Genomic DNA, 23,359 nt, shown 5'->3' with positions numbered 1-23,359 from the left:
TTTAGATTTATAAACAAGCTTTATTAAATTAATTACATAATAAAACCTGAAGATCTTCTTGTATAGATGATACAACAACAATCATATTACTTTTCTTTAACTTACTGGAATTATAACTATTGAAATTGATTCTCTACTGCTTTGGTTTTGGGTAACTATAGTTGAAGAATAATAGCTCACCTTGGAGAATCTGCAATGAAAATTATAATAAATTTTATGATCTAATGTTTTTTCTTAATGAGTTAAACTTACGGTGGCAACAGTAAATACAAAAGCACCAACACCGACAGCTAATTGTGTGTTGTATCTCTTTTGTTGTTTGGCAAAATTCTCAGCCCATGAACCTTCAGGTTTGCATGCATCATTGAACGTGATTCGGTTATCAACATGAGTATGTCCATGACCATGACCGCCTCCATGAGAACGGGTTTGGTTGGTTGTAGCTAAAAAAATAACGATCATAAGAAAACTATGAGAGGTTTTAAAATACAAATTTATACTCTAATTTAATAATATATAATCAATCATAAACTTTGGTGTTGAACAACTTTTTGTAACAAACCAAAACTGTCATTGAACCGGAACTCTGAGCATGACATTTAAAACTTTTTGTAAAACGAGTATATTGATAGCAACGACCTTAGAAATCAATGTAATAAGTACTTGAGAATCAATGTTTTGATTGACCGAAATAGGTTTGAGCGACAACCTTTACATATCACAAGAGCACGGAGTAAGACACACAAAATAACCAAGCGATCAATTACATAACTGTCAATGAATGAATAAAACTTAAAGTATTCGTAAATGTAATCATGATGGTGTACCTTTCTGGATGGCACGACGTGCAACGGGGCGCAAAATTTGGTTGAACATTTTCGTAGATTGATAAATTCGTTCAATAAGTTAGTGCAGATTTTCGAGAGTATGCAATGAGCCCTCGCAGATAGTGGCGAAGAACACACACACACACGCACAGCAGACGAGCTTGACCCAACGCGCAGTGGACAGCGCGCAGAAGCTTCGATAATTCAAAAGCAAGTAGATAGACAGCAGACGAATAAAATTTCATGTCTTAGCGGCAACGACATCTTGCGTCGTTTCTCCGAATTATGACATGTTTGAAATTCTAAATGGTCCAAATCGATGTAATAAAAAATTGTAAGCATAAAATCATTTTGTGTTTTATCAAACTTTACTATTTTGTAACTAAAATGAAAATTTGCTGAATAACAAGCATTATTACAAGTTTTCAAGTTCGTAAGTCTAACGAAAAGGGGCTCGTTGTAAAATCGCTGATTAATAATTTACTGCAGCTGTCGATCAACATATAGCATCTGACAATGCAGAATTTTGAATGTACTTTTATTAATACTGCCCACATGAACTTGCAGCAGGCCACATGCCGCAGATCGCGCACCGCCTTGGAAACTGCAGCCGAGCTGCTACACTACTAGGCAGTAGCAATTTTGACGCCGCGTCTGCGTGTGCTTGCGCTCGGAGATTTTAGCAGCAGCAGTAGCAGCGGTTTAAAAATAGTTTAGGGTAGTAACATTACAAGCGTAGGCTAGAAGAAACGAGAGAGTAATAGGAAGTCGAGTCGAATACATATTTATACGTAGTCACGCGTGTGTCGATATATTTCTCGTCAGTTGCGCCCATTGCGAGCGATCGAGCTTTTCTTAATCCTAAGAGATGCTGTGCGGCCGATCTCGCGTGTGATGATTTGCAGATTTTTTTTCTTCGAACGACAACACATGTGTGCGCGTGTGTAGAATTTTCCCCGGAGCCGAGGATTCATTCATAGTACTACTACCCGCTGCTGCTGCCTACGCTGCCTCTTCTTCCGCTGATATCGCTGCATCGATGCCAATAAAAATATCGAGCATCAGGCAGTGCAGCAAAGACGAATCGTGCCGTTGCTCGTTTCGCACGTATAAAAGCATATAGGAGCACATTTCATACCAAATAGACGCGCGCGCGGGGCCATTGGCGCGTGCGGTGGGATATGCTTTGCCTTGGATTTTCGAATACTTTTGCTTTCGAAAGCCCATCAACGTCCGCGCCGCCGCCACCGCCGCTGCCGCTGCTGTCGCCGTCGTCGTCGTCGTCGTCATCGACAACAATACCCTTTTATACTGCTACTAGACGACTCGAACCATAATATAAGTTTATATTCGACACATTGTAATTAATAAGGCAGAGATATAACCTGTCGCTTGGACACAGTGCGCGAGTGTGCGCGCGCGTATACATAATAACGGGCATACTGTGAAAAATTTTCGGCACGTCGTGCGCGAACGGTTTGCAGTTTTCGTCAGTGAAATCGAGTCGAGGAGAAAACGGAATAAACATGGCTTCGAGAATGGGATTTTATGCACCGAATTTGTACAACAATGACGGCAACGACTTTCAGCACAGGGAGCGCGTCGCCAATCATTATCAGACCAGGTACGGAGCATATGCACGACTCTCGCATGGAGAGTTATGACCGAGAAATTACGACAGACATATACGCACACGCACACACGTCCGTGTGTCATGTGTGTGCGTATGTATATTCACGCGTGTTCGTGTGCGTATACGAGTGGTAATACTCTGTGTGCACCTGTCTCATCCAAGTTCTAGCTTCACCTTGACATTCCTACACCCCCTACTCGGAAATTCTATGCACACGCGTGATTCGAAGATCATTATAATGCTCTCGTATTAGCGCACGATCCGCGCGAACGAACGCTACGATGCTAGAAATTTTCGAATTAATTTCCATTTCATTGTACTCGAAATTTTTCAGTGATCGACGAAACAATGGATGATTATTTACGATTTAAGCTCATTATCAAAATACGTTTTCATTCACTTCCTTCTTTTATTATTTTGCAGTGCCGTGAACAAGTCAAGACTGAGATACTGTATATTTTTCCACTATATACTGTTCTTCGTTATGCTAGCCAAATTGTCAGCTGATATTTTAGACCGTTTTAATATATTTATCTTAGAAATAGAAGAGCTCGCAGTGCCACAGGTAGCTTATTGTTATTCGCTCGACAATAATACTTTTCTCAATCATTTGATTTTCTCGCTAATTTTGTAATCGTCTGTTTTCATGCTCTGCGATCGATCGGGGATGATGAAAATAACGAACACAGCCGTTACTGTGGGAATACATATGGTTAACGAGCCTGTTGACGTCATTCCTGGGATTTAGCGCCATGAGAAAGAACAAAATCAAGACCCTGAAGCAATACATGATCGGCATCACCGTGCTGGGTCTCGGATCGATACTTTATGGTTTTATATACTACTTCCACGACGTTTACGAGTACTTGAGCACAGGTCAAAAGGAAAACATCCACGTGTGGCAGGTAAAAAAACGATTATTAACAAATAAACCGATTTCGATATCAAATCCACAGATGATGGTAATACAATGCATTCGATTTATTACAGGATCTACCCTACGGTATGCTGTGGTACGGTTTCATTTTGGCAGCGTCTCAAGTTCATGGTTTCACGCTGTACTTCTCGTACAATCTGTTATTGGCATGGCAGAGCAGACGAGCGAATTAGCATCGCTCCTTGATCGATTGGATTTTTGAAGATTTGAAAAAAGTTTTTTTTATAACGAAAATGTACATAGAAAATTGAGAAATCAAAGATACTGAAAAAAAAAAACATAATTGCGACGCTCGCGCGTTGTTTTATAACGCCTCGGGGTATAGAAGATATTTTTGTTATTGAACGAGCTACTTTAAAACGAAAAGGTTTATTGATTTTTTGAGATAAACAGCCATAATTATACTATTTATATATCGTTAAAATTATATTTTATAATAAAAGCAAAAGCAGATAAAAGCAAACAAGGAAAGAGCGTCATTGAGCGAATTGTATGTTGCACATTGTGCGCGCAGAACCGTACAAACACCTTGTATTCATATGTAACAGCTCGCACCGTTGTGCATCGTACAATCCATATCGATAAAAGTCATTGAAAATCAAAGCCGCATCGGAGAGCTCTCAATGTTTTCTTTGTTTATTTCTCTCGCTTCTCTCTCTCGTGCTCTCGTTGCGAATTAGCATACGGCACGCGTGCAGGCAGACACTTACATAAGCAAATGAGTCTCTGCGCGTCGACGGTACAACGGCGCGGGACTCGTAAACCTCGCAGCGAAAAAAACCAGCGCGCGCCATTATCTCGCCTAATTACTCGGCAATGATACCTTTTACAGCTCGTAATTATCGTATATAAGGATCCGCTGGACCGATGTCGCGCTCGCCCTGCGCTGCTCCGCGCGCGTCGATGTAAATCATCGCGGTCGCTAATCATCGCGCGTGCACTTATATAGGATATATGCATAATAAATATGCACGTATATATGTCGTAAAAAGCCGTGCGCGCGATCGAGTGCACAGCTTTGAACACTCCCGCTCGGGCGCGCGATCCCAACGACGCCTGGCGTCACTTCCACGCGATGTCAAGGTTCATCGTCGATACGTTCGCGCGCGCAAAATAATATATACATATATCTGCTTTCGTGCTAGCTGTAGCCATACGTAGAATCGGTACGTGTGTATGCATTTTTGCAGGCGCCTGCGGCCTGCGTGAACTGTGTGCGGTGGTGACTGGTGACGGCAGCGGTGAGCGGCGGCGACGCGGGCAGCCAACTACGCGAAACGGAGCAGCTCTTGCACACGCACGATAGGACGTGTGTTCATACTTTTCATACACACACATATACGCAGCAGGTATATAAATGCGTGTATTCGATGCTGCTGCTGCTGCCGCCGCCGTCGTCGCAAGCTAGCCAGCAAAATATATATAAACGCAGCTTCAAGGCGCTCGTGAGTCAGTGCGTAGCATGATATACTTGACAATTCGCAATAATATACATCTCGCTGCATCGACGATCGCCACTGCTGCTGCATGCGCATCGTCGTATATATATATCGTACGGTACATATGAGTCGCGCGGCGATAACAATGAAAATACGATGCACCGAGAACGTCGCTGCATAGAGGTGCAGGCATATTATAAACATACGCGCGTCACAGGCTACACGGCTCGACTTTCGAACGTTCGTGAAAGCTCGCGGGTGTTGTTCGCGTTGTTGTGTTGACGTCGCGCACGTTGAGTAAGTGCACTCATGCAGCGAGTCGCGTTTGTTGCTGTGCAGTGCTCTGTGTCGTGTATTATCGCAGTTGAATAATAATAACAAAAAATAAGAGACACTGCCTATTCGCGCTGCGCGCACATACCTATACACCTATTACACCATAAGAGAAAAAGAACAATAATCAACGCGCAGTTATATCGGATAAACAACTAGTCAGCTGCGCGCGCGGTGCATCACAGATCACGACGCAAAAACTTTGGACTTGCAGCTCTTGCTCTCTCTCTCTCTCAGTGCATTGTAATGCCAGTTTCGTGGAAAATTAAAACAAGTGCAAATAGTGAATAATTAACGAAGCTCGCGCTTACCAGCCTGACGCGCTTGCATATTTTTATCTATATACGCAACGCGATATTTCGATTTTCCATTAAAATATATACGTTGACGAGCTAGGGCAGTCCGGTGCGGTAGGCAGAGCTCGACGAGGGACAGAGCTTGAGCCATAGCTTATGTACTACGTGTTTTACCCTGCACTGGCTTGCACGCGCAGTTATAACAGCCGGCCTATACATTATTCATTGCGAATTGTCAAAAGGAATAAAGTCAAGCTCCTAATATAGTTATAAATGTTTCAACGTTTTGCATTTAATGCGTGATATTTATTGAAAGCTGCGAATAACTGCCGTAGCCGCAAAGTATATTATTATTACGAGTTACCGAGCTCTCGTTTGTAAAACATAGACGAGTGCAATACGAGTATACTAACATAATTTTACCGAGAGCCATGGAATTTGAGACACGGTTTTCTGAAAAATCGGAAGTAGCAGCAGCGCATCGTTGTCATCGTCTTTTACGTCGTCATCACTGCCATAAGAAGCAGCAGCAGCAGCAACCGATGAAAAACGTACCGGTGATGAGGGGGTGGTACAACGACGCGTGAGAGAAAAACAGGACATATTATATATATAAAAGTATCTACAACGGTGCTGTTCAGCGAGCAACAGCAGCAACTAACAGAGAAATAGGAAAGTGTGGCGTATAGATATATATATTATACGCGAAGAATACGGCCTGAAGAGTAGCGCGGCTTTATACGCTTATAGCTATATATAGCAGTTCACTCGCCGTTCATTATATGAGCGAGCCTCTGAGACGAGTTGTTCGCTTTGCGGCGCAGTCGCTGTTGGACGTGCGTTGCGTTGCCAGCATTATTATATAGCGCCATACATACATACACACGCACACACACACACACACACACACACATTTGCGAGAGTGCGCGAATACGTATACACGGCAGTGCGAAAAATATTAGCTTTCGCCGTTGTTGTTGTTTTTGTTGTTGGACCGTATAGTACGCATGCTGTGCGGAGAGTGGCGTCGACGCAATTCGAGACGAACATCCTTCATCCCGGAGAAGAGTTTGCGTTCGCGCCTTCGAGGCAGTGGCACAAGAGGAATCGAGAGTTGTTCTCTTTTCCAACGAAATCTTCGTTTTCAAACCGAGTGACACACACGGTGTACTCGCTGAGCCGACGTATACATCAGCGGAGCCCGCGAGAGTCACTGTGTGATACATCGGAATATTGAAAATATCAAGCCAGCGTTTATATTTGCTCTTACGGCTCTTTCGACGAGTATCACTGTGCGAGAGAGGCTCACACGCACATATATATACACACATGGGAGAGAGCCGAGATAGTTGAGAAGATATTATAAGAGAGACGGAATAAGAGCTTGGTGAAAAGACGGAGAAGAGCGAGCGTAGGTGCGTCCCATATATAAAAGCGCGAACAAGAGGAGCAAAAAGAAAAACTCGCAGCTCTTCGGAGTCAGTTTGTGCGTGTGTGTGTTCCTCCAGTGTACTTTGTGGTAGTGCCTGGTTTTATTGTGCACGAGTATAAACGATCGTGTGTTTGTGTCCGTGTGCGTGTGTGTGTAGCGCGCGCAGAGATAGATATAATACGCGCGTATGTGTCTGCTCTGTTCTGCTCTTTGCACTTACATTATACGCGCGTGTGTGGGTGAGTTAGAATCTTATAAGAGCGCGAAGACGAACGAGAAAAATATATAAAGCAGAAGAAAGGAAAAAAAACCGAACGACACGCACACAGAGCGAGAGAGAAACGCAGAAACTCGGCGATATACACACGGACGGATAGCAGAGAAAGACACACAGTCGCAAGTGCATGTGAACCTCTGCTGTGCCTATACAACGACGACAACGACGACCCATAGGAGGAGGAATATTATACAGGAAAGAGCAGCGATATTACACTAAGACGCTGGCTTTGGCTCCTGCCGCGGAGTGGCTTAGTCGCCGCGGCCAAATTGACTCTAACACGGATTCCGCAATGGTTATTCGGTACGTGATGCATTATGAGTTTGTCCTCCTCTCACTCTCGATGTTACGCATGTATGGCATCGTCGTCATTGCCACTCATAGCGTCGTGTAATTACATCACGTTTTTTCGCGATACGCATATCCTTGCACTTTATTATTTTCTTCTTTTTTCTTCTCTCTTCTCTCTCTCTCTCTTTCCATCGCCGTGCATAAAAATTGTAGAAGATTACACAAGGTAAATACATACGCAAGATTATACGGAGATATTCTGTTACTATACTTAGTGCCGTGCGCGTCTACCCCTTTCTTTCTTAAGTATGCTCCTTTTTTCGTTTCTTTTTCATTCTGCTTTTTTTCGACATATAATAATATCGAGTTACCACTCGGCTGTTTTCTGCACACATACATACGCATACGCGCACACTTACTCGCGCTCGCAGACAACCCTGCAGGTACAAACAGGGATTCTCTTGTTAGAACTGCAATGCACGCGGATTAACGGTATTCTGTTACAAACTTTTTTCGGCCGATAGCCTAGCTTCGCGCGATTTGTTTACCTGTGCCACTCACAGAGAACAGATCGAGAAGTTGAGGAAAAAAACAAACGTTAAAACGTTGTCTTTTCGTGTCCAAATTCGTCAACACGTTGTCTGCGCATGATTTTTTTTTGGCAAAACAACGAAAGAATTTTTTGCGGAACATTAATTCGCTGATCGATCGATAAAATTAAATTAAAAAAGATACGAAATTTCAATCACTGATACTTCGTGATGTAATTTTCGATCTGCTTCTCAACTATATCATAAATCATTGTTATCATTCTATAGAAGTCAATGGATGCTAGAATATAGTGTGTAATTGGAATGCCAATTTAACTCTTATAATATATACAATGCTTCATTTGAATACTGTTATACATTTGCTGGATAATTCCATCATGCTGCAAAAGCTCTGTAGAATTCATCATAAATGAAAAAAAATTTTACATGACAATTACTTTTGAATAATAATGACCATTGACAGTCAAAGTAGAATAAAATGTCAAGGTCTGATAAATTTAAAATTGCTCTTATTTAGGGCATGGAACATTAGAGAATTAGAAGTAATGTCAGTAAATAGAGCATCAAAAATAATCATTGAATTTGGGAATATTATTCAATGGCATTGCTAATGAAATTCAATATTTCATTGCAATTTATGTCTATTGTAACTGTAAATTCCTTACTTAAATTGTAATTTTTGTGATGTTCACTGTAGCATGACAGAATACTACTGCTTACAATGACAAAGAAAGCTTACCTTTGTTTTTAACAAGAATAAATTTAATATTCAAATGAATCTAAAACTTTTTTTCTTTTACAGTAAAATATTTTCATTGCATATTTAATTACATTTTTGCAAAATGATATTTTTTTAAATCTATAAAATTATCTTTATTTTACATTTCACACACTTTAATTATCATTATTCTCATAAATTATTGCAATACAGTTATAAAACTTCAGATTTACTGATTGATCGATCAATCGTTACTGTTTAAAAAAATTAAACTTTTGTAATACTCGAGGAGCCTTGAAAACTGAACAATGTCTCTTATGCATTACACTTGTGTTCTTTCTTAGCCATGTTTATATCTACAAAATATTGCAAAACAAGCTAAACAAAGTAAAGTATGTAATGAGTTAACACTTTTTTTCACAATTTTAGGTCAGACGGCAGCAGCGAAACTAGCCCACTTGCTGTAGAAGAGGGCGAGGCTGTTGGCCAAGCCATCAGTCCTCACAACAATCACAATCACAATCACCAACATGCACATCCTCATGGAGCACAGAGACATAATCATGAAAGGCTCAGTCAGGGTGTCAAATATGGGGAACTAGTCATACTTGGGTAAGATTTTTTAAACTAATCGATCCCAATTATTTTACCCTCTTCAGGATCATTTTAAGATTTTATCTTACTATTATATTATAATTCATTGCCATGTGTACATATGAAGATAGTTCATTATCTTTCTGAATGAAAAGAGAATAATTTTATCAGTGAAAACTTGTAGATATACAATATCTTGAATAACGTGAACCATTTCTTTGCTTACTAGAAATGTTTATTCATTTATAGGATAAAAAGTAAAGATATACTTTCAGAGAACTTGAAATAGATTTCTAAAATAGGTCCCTTGTTTGTGTGACTAACATAAGTAGATTACAGTGGCCTATATTCTTATACTTATTTATTTTTTCATCAGTCCTTAAAAATTATGTAATCCATGCAAAACTATTACAGTAAGTTTAATTAGTGTTTGCACAGTCAATTTGATGAAAATTAACAAACTCAGCTTCCAATGTTGAGTGGTCAATGGCTTCACCAAAGAAAATTCAAACAAGCACACAAGATTAAGTGTTTCTGACTACTTAGTAATTGGATCAGTAATCCAATTGGCTTGTATACACACCTATATACACTCCGTACACTAAAAAAAAATCATTAGCCTGAATGGTGTGAAATATGTTTGCAGAACGTACATATACGTGTATACGAATAGGTAGAAACGAGTTAGGTTTCACGCGATCATTTTACAAGAAAGTAAAAAAAACAAATAGAGCAAAGAAAATATTTTTCTTTAAACCTAAGAAAAAAAATTAACCGTCTCATTCCGCTTGACTCAATTCCTTGAATTTTTCTTTTAATCTTCTCTCAGATACAACGGTTACCTACCACCTGGCGATCGGGGCCGAAGAAGAAGCAAATTCGTCCTTTACAAACGACCAACTGCCAATGGCGTCAAACGGAGCAAACATTATGTGGTCAAGACACCGGCTTGTTCTCAGGCGATACTGAATACGAAGCAACACTCGATTTCTTATACACTGTCTAGGACTCAAGCCGTAATCGTCGAATACACCGAAGATGAGGACACGGATATGTTTCAGGTAAGTGGCAAAATTGAAAATAAATCGCGTGTGTCATTTCTACAGCTCAATTATAATCTCATAATTAATTTTTTTTTATTGAACAGATCGGCAGATCGTCGGAAACGCCGATTGATTTTGTCGTTATGGACACATTTCCGGGTGCCAGCTCGGAGAATCCCACAGCCCCCGAAAGTCGAGTAGCACAGAGCACCATAAGCAGGTTCGCCTGCAGAATACTCGCGGATCGCTCCGATCCTAAAATAGCGAGAATCTACGCGGCTGGTTTTGACGGCTCGAGAAATATTTTTCTTGGGGTAAGATTTCATTGTATAAATACGCCGCTTAAGTATCGAATCGATACTTCGTTGCTCGGCATTGCGCAACAGATGCACTTTGAAAATTCTCGCGGCTTTTCAGTTTCCTCTTTCTTTCTCTCTTTTTTTCTCGTTGTTTACGTAACGGTCTGCGTGTAGGTGTTGCTTTTTAGATAAGACGCTGTGCGCCTTATCACGGCATGTCAACAATCTGTTGCTCGATGATGTGCGGGACTTTTTGTGATATCCGGAATGAGACGGTATTTTTTCAGATAGTAAACAGAAAAAAAAGAACCAGCAAATCTGCGTCGTGTGTAATACTCGAAATTTTTATCATGTTGCAGCTTATTTCGTTTTATTTATTTATTTTCAATTCTCTCAGGGGCGATTAATGAGCATAAAGTCATAGTCTTTATACTCGCATTTTACTTTTGCTCAATCAAGCATTAAGAATTAACAATGATGTTACGCAATATAATTATTTGCGACTACTTAACTCGCTAAGTCTGTGTTAATTTAATCACTGATTCCCAAATTCTTTGCTTCAAGTGCTGCGTTTTTTCTTAATTATTCGTTCAGCTCGGAATGATGTAACATTTCTCTCTCGAGATATGTGCAAAACACGTTTCTTTACTATAAAAATTGTCGGACTCGCATGTTTCTCAAAAAGCAAATTTTTCAAAACTTAGGAAAAAGCGACGAAATGGCAAGAGAACCGAGAAATCGATGGCCTTACCACGAACGGCGTTTTAATCATGCATCCTCGTGGGCAGTTTTGCGGCGGTGACGCTATTTGCGGCTACTGGCGAGAAGTCAGCGTTGGCGGCGGTGTTTTTTCCCTTCGCGAAAGCAGAAGCGCTCAGCAGAAGGGAAACGTCGTCGAGGACGAAGACAATGTACTTCAGGACGGCACGTTGATCGACCTTTGTGGGGCTACTCTGCTGTGGCGATCGGCAGAAGGATTGGCCAAATCGCCGGTATGTTTAATTATGCATGCAAATGATGATGAGGAGGCAAAAAATAAAAAAAAAATAAAAATTAATCCTCTCGTCGATACGCAAGTTCAAAGAAAACGAAAATATCGACAGAGTACCGTGGGAACTTGTTAAAGTGAAAACTGCTGACGAGATAGCAAATTATTAATGAAAAAGCGCCGATCAGCTGTTCGTTCATTTTTAATCAATCTAAAAGTCTTATATTGGAAAATCGATCAGAAAACGATTCCGAGTAAAGTTTAAAAAACTCATTAAATTCAATGGATGTAATATTTATAATCGACGATTTTTACACATTCCAAATATTTTTTTTACTGAGCAATTTTTTTTTACTCTTAACGTAGACAAAGCATGATTTGGAAGAACTCGTTGACGCAATCAACGCGGGAAGGCCTCAATGTCCGGTGGGCTTGAACACTTTGGTGATACCACGCCGAACAGCGTCTGAATCAGCTCAGCAGCAGCCGTACGTGTATCTGAAGTGTGGTCACGTGCAAGGGCATCACGATTGGGGACAGGAAAAGGACAAAGCGACTCGTAGATGTCCAATGTGTCTCGTTGCTGGCCCCATCGTCAAGCTTTGCATGGGTATCGAGCCCGCCTTTTACGTAGACAGTGGACCACCAACGTACGCATTTAGTCCGTGTGGGCATATGGCTACGGAAAAAACAGTAAAGTACGTTGAGACGTCACGTGTTATTTTACCTTTTCGCATGCGTCGCCCTTTGGCACTGCGCTAGACAAACAGCTTGAACCAATTTCCACACCAGACCTTTTAACCGGAAAAACTTTTCTTTTTATAGATACTGGGAAAAGGTGGCAATACCGCATGGTACTAACGGCTATATCGCAATCTGTCCATTTTGTGCAACGCCCTTGGAAGGATCGCCTGGATATGTTAAACTCATATTCCAAGACCATGTAGACTAGACAAAAAAATAATTCATGCGTGCCGTGAGCTCGTATCAAGCTCTGTACAGAAGTCATTATTTTTTACCTTGACTAAGCCTTTTTTTAGTGGAGGTAACAATAGAGCCTTATTGTGCGTAAGTTACGACGAGGAAATTGAAAATAAAAGAAAGAAAGATGCGAAGGGAGATAGTATAATAATTATGTATTTCGAATTATAACTTTTAAGTAGAGTGCCACTGTTAATCAATGATGCGCTTAGTTTTTTCAACTGATATGTATATTATACGTGCGAATTATTTTCTACTGTAAGGCTACTATCCAGTACACCTGCCATAAAATAATAAAACAAAAAATTTCCATCTGTTTTCTCGCTTTGTTCGAGTCAAAAGATATTTCTATATGAAATTATATACAAGATTGCAACTGATATTAAATTAAATACAGTTAATAAAAAAATGAAATGTTTTTGTTTATGACAAGTACGCTGTTACATCAAGCGTAATTTTTAACGAGAATCACTGAGCTTTCATAGAAGTATACTTTGTTACAAAGAGAAAATTGAAAAAATAATTATATATTAACAATATATTTTAGATTTATACTCAAAGAACTTTTTGTTTCATTTTTTTAAATTAATGAATGATGAGTCATGGTCGATAAAATATTCTATCAATGCATTTTTGCCGTTGACTAAGTAGAAGCCTTGATCGTAGATTTATTTGAAAGAAATATCAATTTACAATGTGTACAAAGAAGCTGTGTTCTTACAATAAATAACCTGATGGGCTTTGAATAAACTTGGCCGTAAAATCGTCAAATGAACTTCCAGGATGATATAATTTTTTTCTAATTTTCATTCCGAAAATATAATTTTTATCATGATCGTCTTATAGGTTTACTTATACTAGTGAAATAATGTATAGTAAACAAAAATTAATAAATTAATTAAACGCAAATTTTACTTATGTCAATATTTATTTAAATATTGCTACTTTTTTTTGTCTAAAAAGATAAAAATTTTCATTTTTACAGCTACATCAAAATCATTTTTTTTTTTTATGAGTCTCAATGCATGACTTGGCATTTATTTGATTATTGTATTAAAATAATTGATGAAATAAATGTTATTTACAATTTAAATGAACTTAATGAAATTGTAAAAAGAATGTAATAGAATAGTGAAGCTGGAAGTTAACATCTATCATCAGGAATTGTTTTTATAAACACATAGAGACTGACGATAACAATAATGAATTAAGTAGAAATTTCTAATTTTTTTTTGTACAGCAGTAGCGTTATTTTATAAAAGGCGAAAAAATGATTTAGTATTATGATGAACTGATCATTTTTCGTCTTTGGTCTTTCCCATCTCTGAACGTTCTATAAATTCAATTTGTATAATTTCTAATTTGCAATGAATGTTATTATGCTAGTGACATCATCATATCAATAGCATAATTCTAAAGTATCACAAGGAATCCACTTTGAACTTTCCAATGCATCCCACAAGTTGTAATCTTGTTCTATTATATCTCTATTCAACTTGTCAATATCAACAGGAATCGAATGCTCTGAAAAGTTAAAAAAATTATATTGAAAAATGAGTACAAATAAAAATAAAAGATGAACAGATGGGTATGTATGAATTAAAAAATAATAACTGAGAAAAAATAAAGCAGGTATTATTCAAAAGATATTGTTTGAAACAATATTCAATAATGATCACAATGCCCTTTATGTTTGTATTTTAAAAGATAAATGAAATGTAAAATCTCAATTCAGTAACAAACTAGCTTCTGAATAATCATTGTTGGAAAACTAATTGTACATTTTACTAAAAATTATATTAATACATACCAATCAGTTCCAATTCATCTTCTTCAGGCTTTTTGTCTGATGTATAATTACTGTATCCATCAGAGGTTGGATCACTTTCATAATAACCTTGTTGCCAGGCACTGTAACTGTTCCAATAAGAAGATGTATCATAGTAATTGTAACTATCAGAAGACATGCCTGATGTGTAATCTCCAGATGAAGACATTGCTGAGCTGTAAAATTAATGTAATTGTAAAAAAATGTCAACTGTAAAAATAATATATTAAGGGAATTGTATAATTTTCAAAATATCTTCAAAGTGAAATGAATATAACTTAATATGGAAATAATTGTGTTTTGTGAATGAAAAAGATGTCAAGTATAAAGATAATTTGCTTGTAGTTTTACTCTCATATTCTTAGATAATATTTGGTTTTATTTACTCATTTAAACTTGTTACTTTATGAACTCAAATAAATCAACAGGTCATTATATTAATAATTTTACAATTACAAAATTTAAATCTCAATAAATGCATTAAAAGAATAAAATTACAAATGTGTAACAAATTATAAACCTATGAAAATGTTTGCATTACTTACTCAGACACTCTATTCCATGGCCGAGGGACAGCACTACATATTTTCAATAATCTGGTCCCAAGACCTTTGTAACCATTCATTGTAACCATAGCATCTTTTTGCTCATCTTCATTAGCAAACCTTACAAAACCATAACCTTTGCTAAAGCCTGAACTGTCTAAAATTACTTTGGCTGTTCGTATAGAGTTGTATTTTGCTGCAAATGTTCTATACAAAGAATAATCGTCAACCTCTGTTGACAAGTCACCAACCCAAATACTGTATTCTCTTTCGCCAATTGGTTTTCCTGTTGTGCTTGCATGATTTAATCTGAACCGTACTTGCTGCAATTATATAAAATTTTGATTAGATCGTTTATAATTCATATGAGGAAAAAATAAAGTTAAAGAAGAAGTGAATCTTTACAAAATTAAATAAAAATTTTAGTTGCATCACATACAAACTTGAATAGTGCTAGGACTATTCAAACTTACTGGAGCTCCTGGGATAGGCTTTCCATTTAGTTTATGCATAGCATCTAAAGCCATTTCATCAGTTGGAAAATGAACAAAAGCGTAACCAGCTGGCTCTCCAGAATAGCGATTTCTCATAACTTTAACAGTTTGAGGCGTTTCACCCATTTTGTGAAATGCACTCATGATAAAACTTTCTGTCATGTATGGTTCTAGCTGAAATAATATATTTAAATTTTTTTCTAACCTATTAAGATCCATATTGTTTTTAATCTTCATGCACACTACAAAATTGATATTAATTCGGAATCTAGTGACTTTAAAAATGAATTACAAATCGCCGGTTAAGATCGACGCTTGTGTCATTATCAATAATTCTATTACCACACACTTCTATTGAAATAAAAATGTTTAAATTCTACAGAGATAAGTGAAAATAATAAAGATGATTTGAACGATTACCAATAAAAATTAGTTAAATGTAAATGAAAGTTTAAAAACAATGACTCTTTGAGGTTATGATTCCAAAACCGTTTAAAAGTACATATGTCCTAGTAGACCAACAAATATAAATAAATTTAAATAATTACTTACACCACCCATCCACAACTGACACTGAACCATAGGACTCGTCATATTGTCTGATTTCTGATTCTTTTTTATTTTTAAACTTAAAAATCGTCTACGAAACTGATAGACCTGTCACACGCACAGCACGACTCACAACACAACAATATGTAATTGTACAACATATTACATATAGCAACGAAGAGAACGTTGGACTAGGCAGACGACCGGTGGCGCCTTCACTCACGCGCCCGGCCTATATAGAGCACTACTTCGTAATGAGAAGAACACATGCACTCATGATGCACTGAGCACTCACGAGAAACTCAAGCCTCTCACAAAATCACAACAATAGTTGACAGCTTTCATCAGTTAGTTAACAGTCGTCTATTATTTGTTTTAAATGAATTTTATTTTTAAATAAAAATTCATTAGCCCAACTTTCATAAAAAATTAATTCAACATCGAATGAGAAGTTTTTGGTGCAATATTTTATAGTATTATTACGTTTTGTGTTTACTCTTTCTATTTTTGGTGGAAAAAGGAAATTTATGATTTACTTATTGAATCAATAGTAATATATTCTCAGACGTTGATGCCGTGATAAGAGTCTATGAAGGAATATTTATCAAATCACCAAGACTATCTGGACGAAATTGTTGAAACTTGAGTATGTAATTCAAGTAATAATGATTGAAATTTTTTAAGAATTTGCCAGTACATGTCTAAGTCTATTTCCGATTACGTGGCTTATGTTTTTACAAACTGTTGAAATCTAACAAACATCGAGTATTCACGTGCCTTTCAGAAATTATTTGAACAACCTCCAAATGAATTTCTGAGAAAATAAAGCGATATATTGAATTGCTTTCAAATTCGGTACATTTATGTTCGTTTTGAGAATAAAATATTCATTTCGAGTTCACAGTAATTGTTTTTCTCTAGCTCTAACGCCGAAATATGTAAAAATATACCATAATTGGCATTTTAAAGTTCTTATAATCTGTTATATATGTATTTACAATATTTCCATCTTGAAAGTTTGCGATGAACTAAGTATGTGCGAGTCTTTACCAATATCAGTGACATAAGCAAGTGGCAAAATTTTGAAAAACACCAAAATGAGCAAACTGAAGTAAAATTAGAGAAATGATTGGCAAATTCAAAGAAATTATATAACATGCTTTATCCTTTTTTTTATTTTTTATTACAAAAATAGATAAGCTGTACATCGCACACAAACTCAGAATTATTCAACTGCGGAGTATCATTTAAGAAAATTTACAATTATCGCAATGGCTCACCAAAAAGTAAATATATAATTTTTCCGACGAACTGCACTCTATATTTTTACAACATTTTTGCAAAAATGTCCTCGCAAGCTTTGCCTTTTATTAATTTTACATGGATAATTTTATTTTTATTTTTTTTCCGTGTGCAGGGATCTGAAAAATTACCGTTTCATAGATTACCTGACAATGTGCAGCCGATACATTACGATATTCACCTCGTTTGTGATATGCAAAATTTTAGTTACGTAGGCACGCAGCGTGTCGACGTCAAGGTAAATTTAAAAAAACTATATAAAAATCTATTTGCATTGTTTTATAAATGATTTTTGTAGGTGTTAGAACCAACAAGAACTGTGATTGTGAATTCTGTGGGTCTTGAAATCAAGACTGTATCATACAAAAATAATGATACATTGCTTGTAGCTCAAAAAATTGATGATTTTGAAGCAGAGGAAAAAATTGTCATAAATTTTGAAAAAGACTTGGAAGCAACTTTGAAGGGCACTCTTATTTTTGAATTCAAAGGAGTCATAAGTGAAAAATTAAATGGTTTCTACCGTTCTAAATATATTAGGTATCATCAGAACCCATTTTAAAAATATTATACAAAATTTAACATTTTAATAAAAATTTTCTAAATCCATTTACTTTCTGTAATATTTATAGTGAGGGAAAAACAAAGTATGCAGCTATCACACAATTTGCACCTACCGATGCTAGACGGTGTTTTCCATGTTGGGATGAACCCAAACTTAAAGCTACATTTGATGTAAGCTTAACAATTGACAAACATTTAAATGCATCATCAAATATGGTTGGTAATAAAATTTAAATCTCTATTGTTATCAAGTTTTTAATTTTAAAAATTATTTTTCAGGAGATTAGAACTGAAATTTCATCAAATTCCTTGAAAACTATTAGTTTTCATACAACACCAGTTATGTCTACTTACTTAGTAGCAATAATGATCTCTGATTATGATTTCATTGAATCAAGTGTGGGAAATACATCAGTGAGAGTTCATGCCTCTAAAGAAAAAATTTCTCAGGGTGAATTTGCTCTACAAGTTGGAACAAAATCATTGCAATTTTTTGAAAATTATTTTAATATACCATTTCCTTTAAAGAAAATTGACTTAATAGCGTTAGCCGACTTCAGTTTCAGTGCTATGGAAAACTGGGGAATGATCACTTTTAGAGAAGCAGTACTTTTAGTAGATTCTCAAAATAGTTCAACTAGTAAAAAACAAAAAGCTGCTCTGACAATTGCTCATGAAATGGCTCATCAGTGGTTTGGTAATCTTGTCACTATGGAGTGGTGGACTCATTTATGGTTAAATGAAGGATATGCATCTTTTATGGAAAATCTATGCATTGATAATTTATATCCAGAATATGATGTTTGGGCACAATTTTTAAATACTAAATTTATCAAAGCTTTAGATTTAGATGCTTTAGATAACACCCATCCAATTGAAGTTCCTGTTCAAAATCCATCAGAAATAACAGAAATTTTTGATCAAATATCATACAATAAAGGAGCTAGTATTATAAGAATGATTCACAACTATATAGGAACTGAAGATTTTCGAAAAGGCATGACATTATATCTCAACCGATACATATACTCTAATGTAGAAACTGATGATTTATGGCGTGCTTTAGAAGAAACTAGTAAAAAACCTATAAATAGAATAATGTCGACTTGGACACGATTGAAAGGTTTTCCTCTTGTATCAGTTACAGAAAAATTATCAAACGATTCCAACACAAGAATTTTTTCTTTAACTCAAGAAAGATTTTTGATAAATGGATCTATAGATAAAACAAATAATACATGGATGATTCCAATTACTTTCTGCAGTGCAGAAAACCCTGAAAAAGTTTTTAAAACAATAATTTTTGATGAAAAACACACAGATATTGCCATAGAAGATGTACCTGAAAAAATTTGGGTGAAAATAAATTGTGGTACTATAGGATTTTTCAGAACTTTATACAGTAATGATTTGATGAAGTTATTTATACCTGCGATTCGCAGCAACACTATACCTGCATTTGATCGTCTTGGTTTATTGGATGATTTTTTTGCCACTGTTGTGGCTGGAAGAGCATCTACTGTCGAGTATTTAAAAATGTTAAAAGAATTTAAAGATGAAACTGACTACAATGTTTGGTTGTGTATACTAAATCATTTGAAAAAAATTGGGCACATTTTATCGAAAGTAGAATCTCTACATCAAAAATTTAAATCATTTGGTAGAGAACTTTTATCTAATGTTTATTCTAAATTAAGGTGGAATTCAAGTTACAATGAAAATCAATTAGATACTCTCCTGAGGTAATCAATATTATTTCTTCTTGTATAATATAATGAGAAAATTTAATTTTATTACAAACTTTTTTTAAATTTATTCCAGAATATCAATTTTATCTCAACTAGTTAGTTTTGAAGATAAAGATATTATTAACGAAGCTAAACGACGTTTTGACATGCATATCAATAAACAAAATATATTGCCAGCGGACTTTCGTGAATTTGTATATAAAGCAGTGTTATCAGATGGTGGTACAGATACTTTTGAAAAAATATTAACTTTATTCAAGGAAACTGATAACTCTGAAGAGAAAAATAGAATTTTAGCTTCACTTGGTGCTGTTAAAGATATGAATCTTCTTCAGAGAACTCTTGAATTTTCTATGAGTAAACAAGTACGAGCACAAGACACTGTCAAAGCCATACATTCTGTAACCATGAGTTATTCAGGACAACTTCTTGCTTGGCAATATTTCAAAAACAATGTAAATTCATTTATTGATTGTTGTCAAAGTGGAACTCTTTTGACAATTATCGTAGATGTTGTAACTTCTGGTATAGTTTCAGAAGAAGCAATGCAAGAAGTAAAAGAGTTTTTTGAAAAAACTAATGTTCCTGGTACTAAAAGAACTGTAGAACAAAGTTTAGAAACAATAAGATTAAATTTAGATTGGCTGAGTCGTGATACTAAAGCAATAGAAGATTTTTTAAATGTTCAATAAGAAATTTGTGATATTTATTTGCTTGATATATATCTGTTAATGTAGTGCTTTTTATATACATTATTGTTAAAAATATTTATTATTTGTGTTATCAAAGGAATCCAAATAATGCTCTGTTTGGGCCAAGTTTTTCTTCCTCTTCTAAAGCTTTCATTATTTCATTGTTTAATTGTACTCCTACTTTTTTTGCAATCTGAAATGAAATGGTCAACAATTTAATTTTCTTACATCAGAAGTTTCAATTTAAAAATCAATGCTATATTTATTAATCCTAATTAGAGAACCAGGATATGTCATATAGTTTAAGATTGGTCTCCAAATATTTGACATTAGTCTAGTAAAATGGTGTAGGCCTCAAATACTTTTTTATGTTTAAAGTTTTTTTTTGTATTTTTTGATTTTTAGGATACTTGTACGGATAATTTTAAATGCAACATTAATACTCACTTGTATAGCTTTGCGCCAAGTTTCAACCATTAGACTTCCGTATCCAGTTTTCAAACCACCTGATGTTCTTCCATTAGGCATAACTGCTACAACAACAGTTGCACTGCTACAAACTTCTTCTTCTGGAGTTGGATCAACTACATAATTGTCTCCAATCTGAGAAAGCATAGAATATATTTTTCAAAATAACTTTGAACAGAAAATATAAAATCGATTTTTGTTCCTTTGTTACCTTGCACAATGAAATAAGAAGAGGAGCATTTTTAACATCTAATTTAACAGAATTAAATATATCGTCTGATACAAAAATATCTGCTTCGACTCCATCAACTGCTGCATCTTTAACTTGTGGAATTTCTGTACTGTACAGTGCTGCTTTGACTGCTGCTGCAACAGCATCAAATAAATTGCCACCACATGCAAGAATCTGTAAGAAATTTAATGAATTCGTCAAGAATATGCAATAAATTGATTCATATTTATCAAATCATATATAACAAAACTTACTAAGACGTCAACATATAATTTCCAACATTTTTTAGATGGTAATATACAAAGTTCTGTCAAGTCAAATACATCTTTGTATGCTAATGCCAAAGCATCACTGATTTCCTTAGCCAATTCATCACCACCCTTTCCTTCAAAAATTGGGTTAGCATTTGCTGAACTTAATAAAAAAAATATGCAAGGGTTAATATGTACAACAATATTAAATTATTAAGACAAAAGGGACATACCAATCAACAAAAAATTCTAATTTTCCTTCAGATGGTGTATTTTCATCAGGTGTATCTTCTTCAACTTTGACACCAACAAGAATTTCTGTATCATCAATTTTTAATTTGGCTGATCCATTAACTTGATCCATAATTTTTGTTTGTAATTCAATAGGGCGACAGTCGAGTCGAGATCTGCCATCATTTCTAAAATTGACCTGTCCACAAAAGTAACATTGCTATAAAAACAAAATTTTAAAATTCAATGGTGAAAAGGTTTTTTCTTACGTCAATGCCATGTAAAATGAATGTTTTTTCTGGCAAACTCAGTGATACTAATTCAGACATTTTTGATATATTTGTCCACTGACGTGACCTTTTTATATCACTGATCAAATTCTCAAAATTATTTTATTGAAAGAGATTAGCAAAATGTATCAATTTTCAACAGTAGTATTTAAAATTTACAAGTTGATATTTTTATGCAACCAGATATTTATTCACTTTTCAAATTTGAACAACAAACTCACGAAATCAAAATAAAACTTCAACAGAAAACACATGTGCGAGACAGCAGAAACAAATTGAAATTGCATAGCATGCCGACTTTAAACACTAGACGGACTATCCTAGGGACACTATGAACACAGAATCAGCATGTTAGCAGGCTCACAAATTCGAAGAATACTCTGTAACACACACACACAGGTGTGCGCCTGTCAGTGTTGTGTAAATAAGTCGTCGGTCACAGGCCGTACAATAGGTGAACCAATACATCCGTTTGCTTGATTGTTTTTATCGTGAGTGTTATTTGTTACGCATGAGTTATCAGTAACTTATTCTTCGATGAGTTGATAAGAAACTTTTTCTATAAAAAGGTGGGGTTTTTAAATTTTAGATATTCTGTACACTTACTGCAATGGAAGCTATATTTAGCACCAAGCATGTCATGCGAAAAATTTTGCAAATTTTTTCGCACGATACTTGTTGAATCTCAATACGATTTCTTGACCTTCTATGCAAAGAAATTCTAATATCTTACACTATATTCTCAATAGTTTTAAAATGTATTTAGAATGCTCAATAAAATTTTTTTACCTTTTAACTATTATTTTACTCATTTTTATTTTTGTAAATATCTGCAGGTTATAAACAAGGATCATCTAGACTTGAAAAAGCAAGAAATCAAATATAATTTTATTACTACAATGGATGTTGACCAGGAAGAAAATATTTCTGTACAACAATCAGAAGGAAATCTGTCCTATCAAAATGTCACACAGAAAAATAATTCAAAATCAGTTCCAATCGAATTTACCAATCAATTATGGAAAATGTTGAAAATTAGAGAATGGAGATTTTCTGTAATTCTTTTTATACTCACATCAATTGTCACTATAATATCTACATATTATAAAATAGAGCTAAGTACAATTTTTGATGTCAATATCAACCCAGATATTGAACTAAATGTTATTAAAACATTTGTAAATACATATGAACAATTCATCAAAGCTGTTCTGAGTGGTCTTGGTATCACTGCTCTTACATGGTTCATATTATACCAAGATAGCTATGAACCTGGTATTAATCCTCCATTACCAATGGATCTGAATTATTTATTTGGAGGATTTATTGGTATCTTTGTATGCATTTTCATGTGTATGTAAATTTTACTATCTAGAAACACAGCTGCTCAGTATTTTAATATAATTAGTTTATATTTCAAGTATTTATAAAAAAGTTTATTATTTTTTAGATTTTCAAACTATTGAAGCAAATTTGTATTTGTTGAAAATAAAAAAAGTTAATTTTTCCAGAATGAAATAACATAT

General features: G+C 35.5%; 7 protein-coding genes across 9 annotated transcripts; 4 read left to right on the top strand and 3 right to left on the bottom strand.

Annotated features, from left to right (window-relative positions):
• LOC106653841 lies at positions 1 to 1,036 on the bottom strand. Its single transcript, XM_014373431.2, has 3 exons — positions 828 to 1,036; positions 253 to 443; positions 1 to 190 (listed from the first exon to the last, which is right to left on the bottom strand). The coding sequence occupies exons 1-3, from the start codon at positions 874 to 876 to the stop codon at positions 134 to 136; spliced, it is 297 nt and encodes a 98-aa protein (XP_014228917.1). The 5' UTR covers positions 877 to 1,036; the 3' UTR covers positions 1 to 133.
• Positions 1,037 to 1,496: 460 nt separating this feature from the next.
• On the top strand, positions 1,497 to 3,644 carry LOC106653839 (protein jagunal). The gene is made up of 4 exons (XM_014373430.2): positions 1,497 to 2,451; positions 2,884 to 3,025; positions 3,150 to 3,365; positions 3,451 to 3,644. Exons 1-4 carry the CDS (start codon positions 2,354 to 2,356, stop codon positions 3,568 to 3,570), a joined length of 576 nt encoding a protein of 191 aa, XP_014228916.1. The 5' UTR covers positions 1,497 to 2,353; the 3' UTR covers positions 3,571 to 3,644.
• A 1,230-nt stretch (positions 3,645 to 4,874) lies between these two features.
• Positions 4,875 to 13,548, top strand: LOC106653892 (protein pellino). The gene is made up of 7 exons (XM_014373536.2): positions 4,875 to 7,477; positions 9,164 to 9,346; positions 10,158 to 10,389; positions 10,476 to 10,685; positions 11,375 to 11,662; positions 12,025 to 12,356; positions 12,484 to 13,548. The coding sequence occupies exons 1-7, from the start codon at positions 7,467 to 7,469 to the stop codon at positions 12,608 to 12,610; spliced, it is 1,383 nt and encodes a 460-aa protein (XP_014229022.1). The 5' UTR covers positions 4,875 to 7,466; the 3' UTR covers positions 12,611 to 13,548.
• Positions 13,549 to 13,867: 319 nt separating this feature from the next.
• Positions 13,868 to 16,222, bottom strand: LOC106653893 (tRNA selenocysteine 1-associated protein 1). Its single transcript, XM_014373537.2, has 5 exons — positions 16,059 to 16,222; positions 15,486 to 15,680; positions 15,013 to 15,335; positions 14,450 to 14,643; positions 13,868 to 14,163 (listed from the first exon to the last, which is right to left on the bottom strand). The coding sequence occupies exons 1-5, from the start codon at positions 16,098 to 16,100 to the stop codon at positions 14,039 to 14,041; spliced, it is 879 nt and encodes a 292-aa protein (XP_014229023.1). The 5' UTR covers positions 16,101 to 16,222; the 3' UTR covers positions 13,868 to 14,038.
• Positions 16,223 to 16,353: 131 nt separating this feature from the next.
• Positions 16,354 to 20,372, top strand: LOC106653910 (puromycin-sensitive aminopeptidase). Of its 2 annotated transcripts, none has more exons than XM_014373567.2 (7): positions 16,354 to 16,701; positions 17,251 to 17,341; positions 17,473 to 17,595; positions 17,656 to 17,897; positions 17,990 to 18,137; positions 18,201 to 19,663; positions 19,743 to 20,372. In XM_014373567.2, the coding sequence occupies exons 2-7, from the start codon at positions 17,327 to 17,329 to the stop codon at positions 20,359 to 20,361; spliced, it is 2,610 nt and encodes an 869-aa protein (XP_014229053.1). In that variant the 5' UTR covers positions 16,354 to 16,701; positions 17,251 to 17,326; the 3' UTR covers positions 20,362 to 20,372. The 2 variants fall into 2 exon arrangements, with proteins under 2 accessions (XP_014229053.1, XP_023318424.1); XM_023462656.1 differs by lacking the exon at positions 16,354 to 16,701 and adding an exon at positions 16,721 to 17,166.
• Positions 20,354 to 21,998, bottom strand: LOC106653911 (exosome complex exonuclease RRP42). The gene is made up of 6 exons (XM_014373568.2): positions 21,813 to 21,998; positions 21,546 to 21,742; positions 21,316 to 21,475; positions 21,041 to 21,235; positions 20,809 to 20,964; positions 20,354 to 20,554 (listed from the first exon to the last, which is right to left on the bottom strand). Exons 1-6 carry the CDS (start codon positions 21,870 to 21,872, stop codon positions 20,453 to 20,455), a joined length of 870 nt encoding a protein of 289 aa, XP_014229054.1. The 5' UTR covers positions 21,873 to 21,998; the 3' UTR covers positions 20,354 to 20,452.
• Positions 21,999 to 23,358, top strand: LOC106653912. 2 transcript variants are annotated; one of them, XM_014373571.2, is made up of 2 exons: positions 21,999 to 22,324; positions 22,670 to 23,358. In XM_014373571.2, exon 2 carries the CDS (start codon positions 22,733 to 22,735, stop codon positions 23,192 to 23,194), a length of 462 nt encoding a protein of 153 aa, XP_014229057.1. In that variant the 5' UTR covers positions 21,999 to 22,324; positions 22,670 to 22,732; the 3' UTR covers positions 23,195 to 23,358. The 2 variants fall into 2 exon arrangements, with proteins under 2 accessions (XP_014229057.1, XP_014229055.1); XM_014373569.2 differs by having other exon boundaries at positions 21,999 to 22,402.
• The last annotated feature ends 1 nt before the right edge of the window (position 23,359 follows it).

Source organism: Trichogramma pretiosum, unplaced genomic scaffold (genome assembly GCF_000599845.2).
Source record: "Trichogramma pretiosum strain Unisexual culture from Peru unplaced genomic scaffold, Tpre_2.0 scaffold11, whole genome shotgun sequence".
In the NCBI taxonomy this organism is placed as follows: Eukaryota; Metazoa; Arthropoda; class Insecta; order Hymenoptera; family Trichogrammatidae; genus Trichogramma; species Trichogramma pretiosum.
The sequence above is the reverse complement of the archived record's forward strand: the minus strand, read 5'-3'. Positions and strand labels throughout refer to the sequence as shown.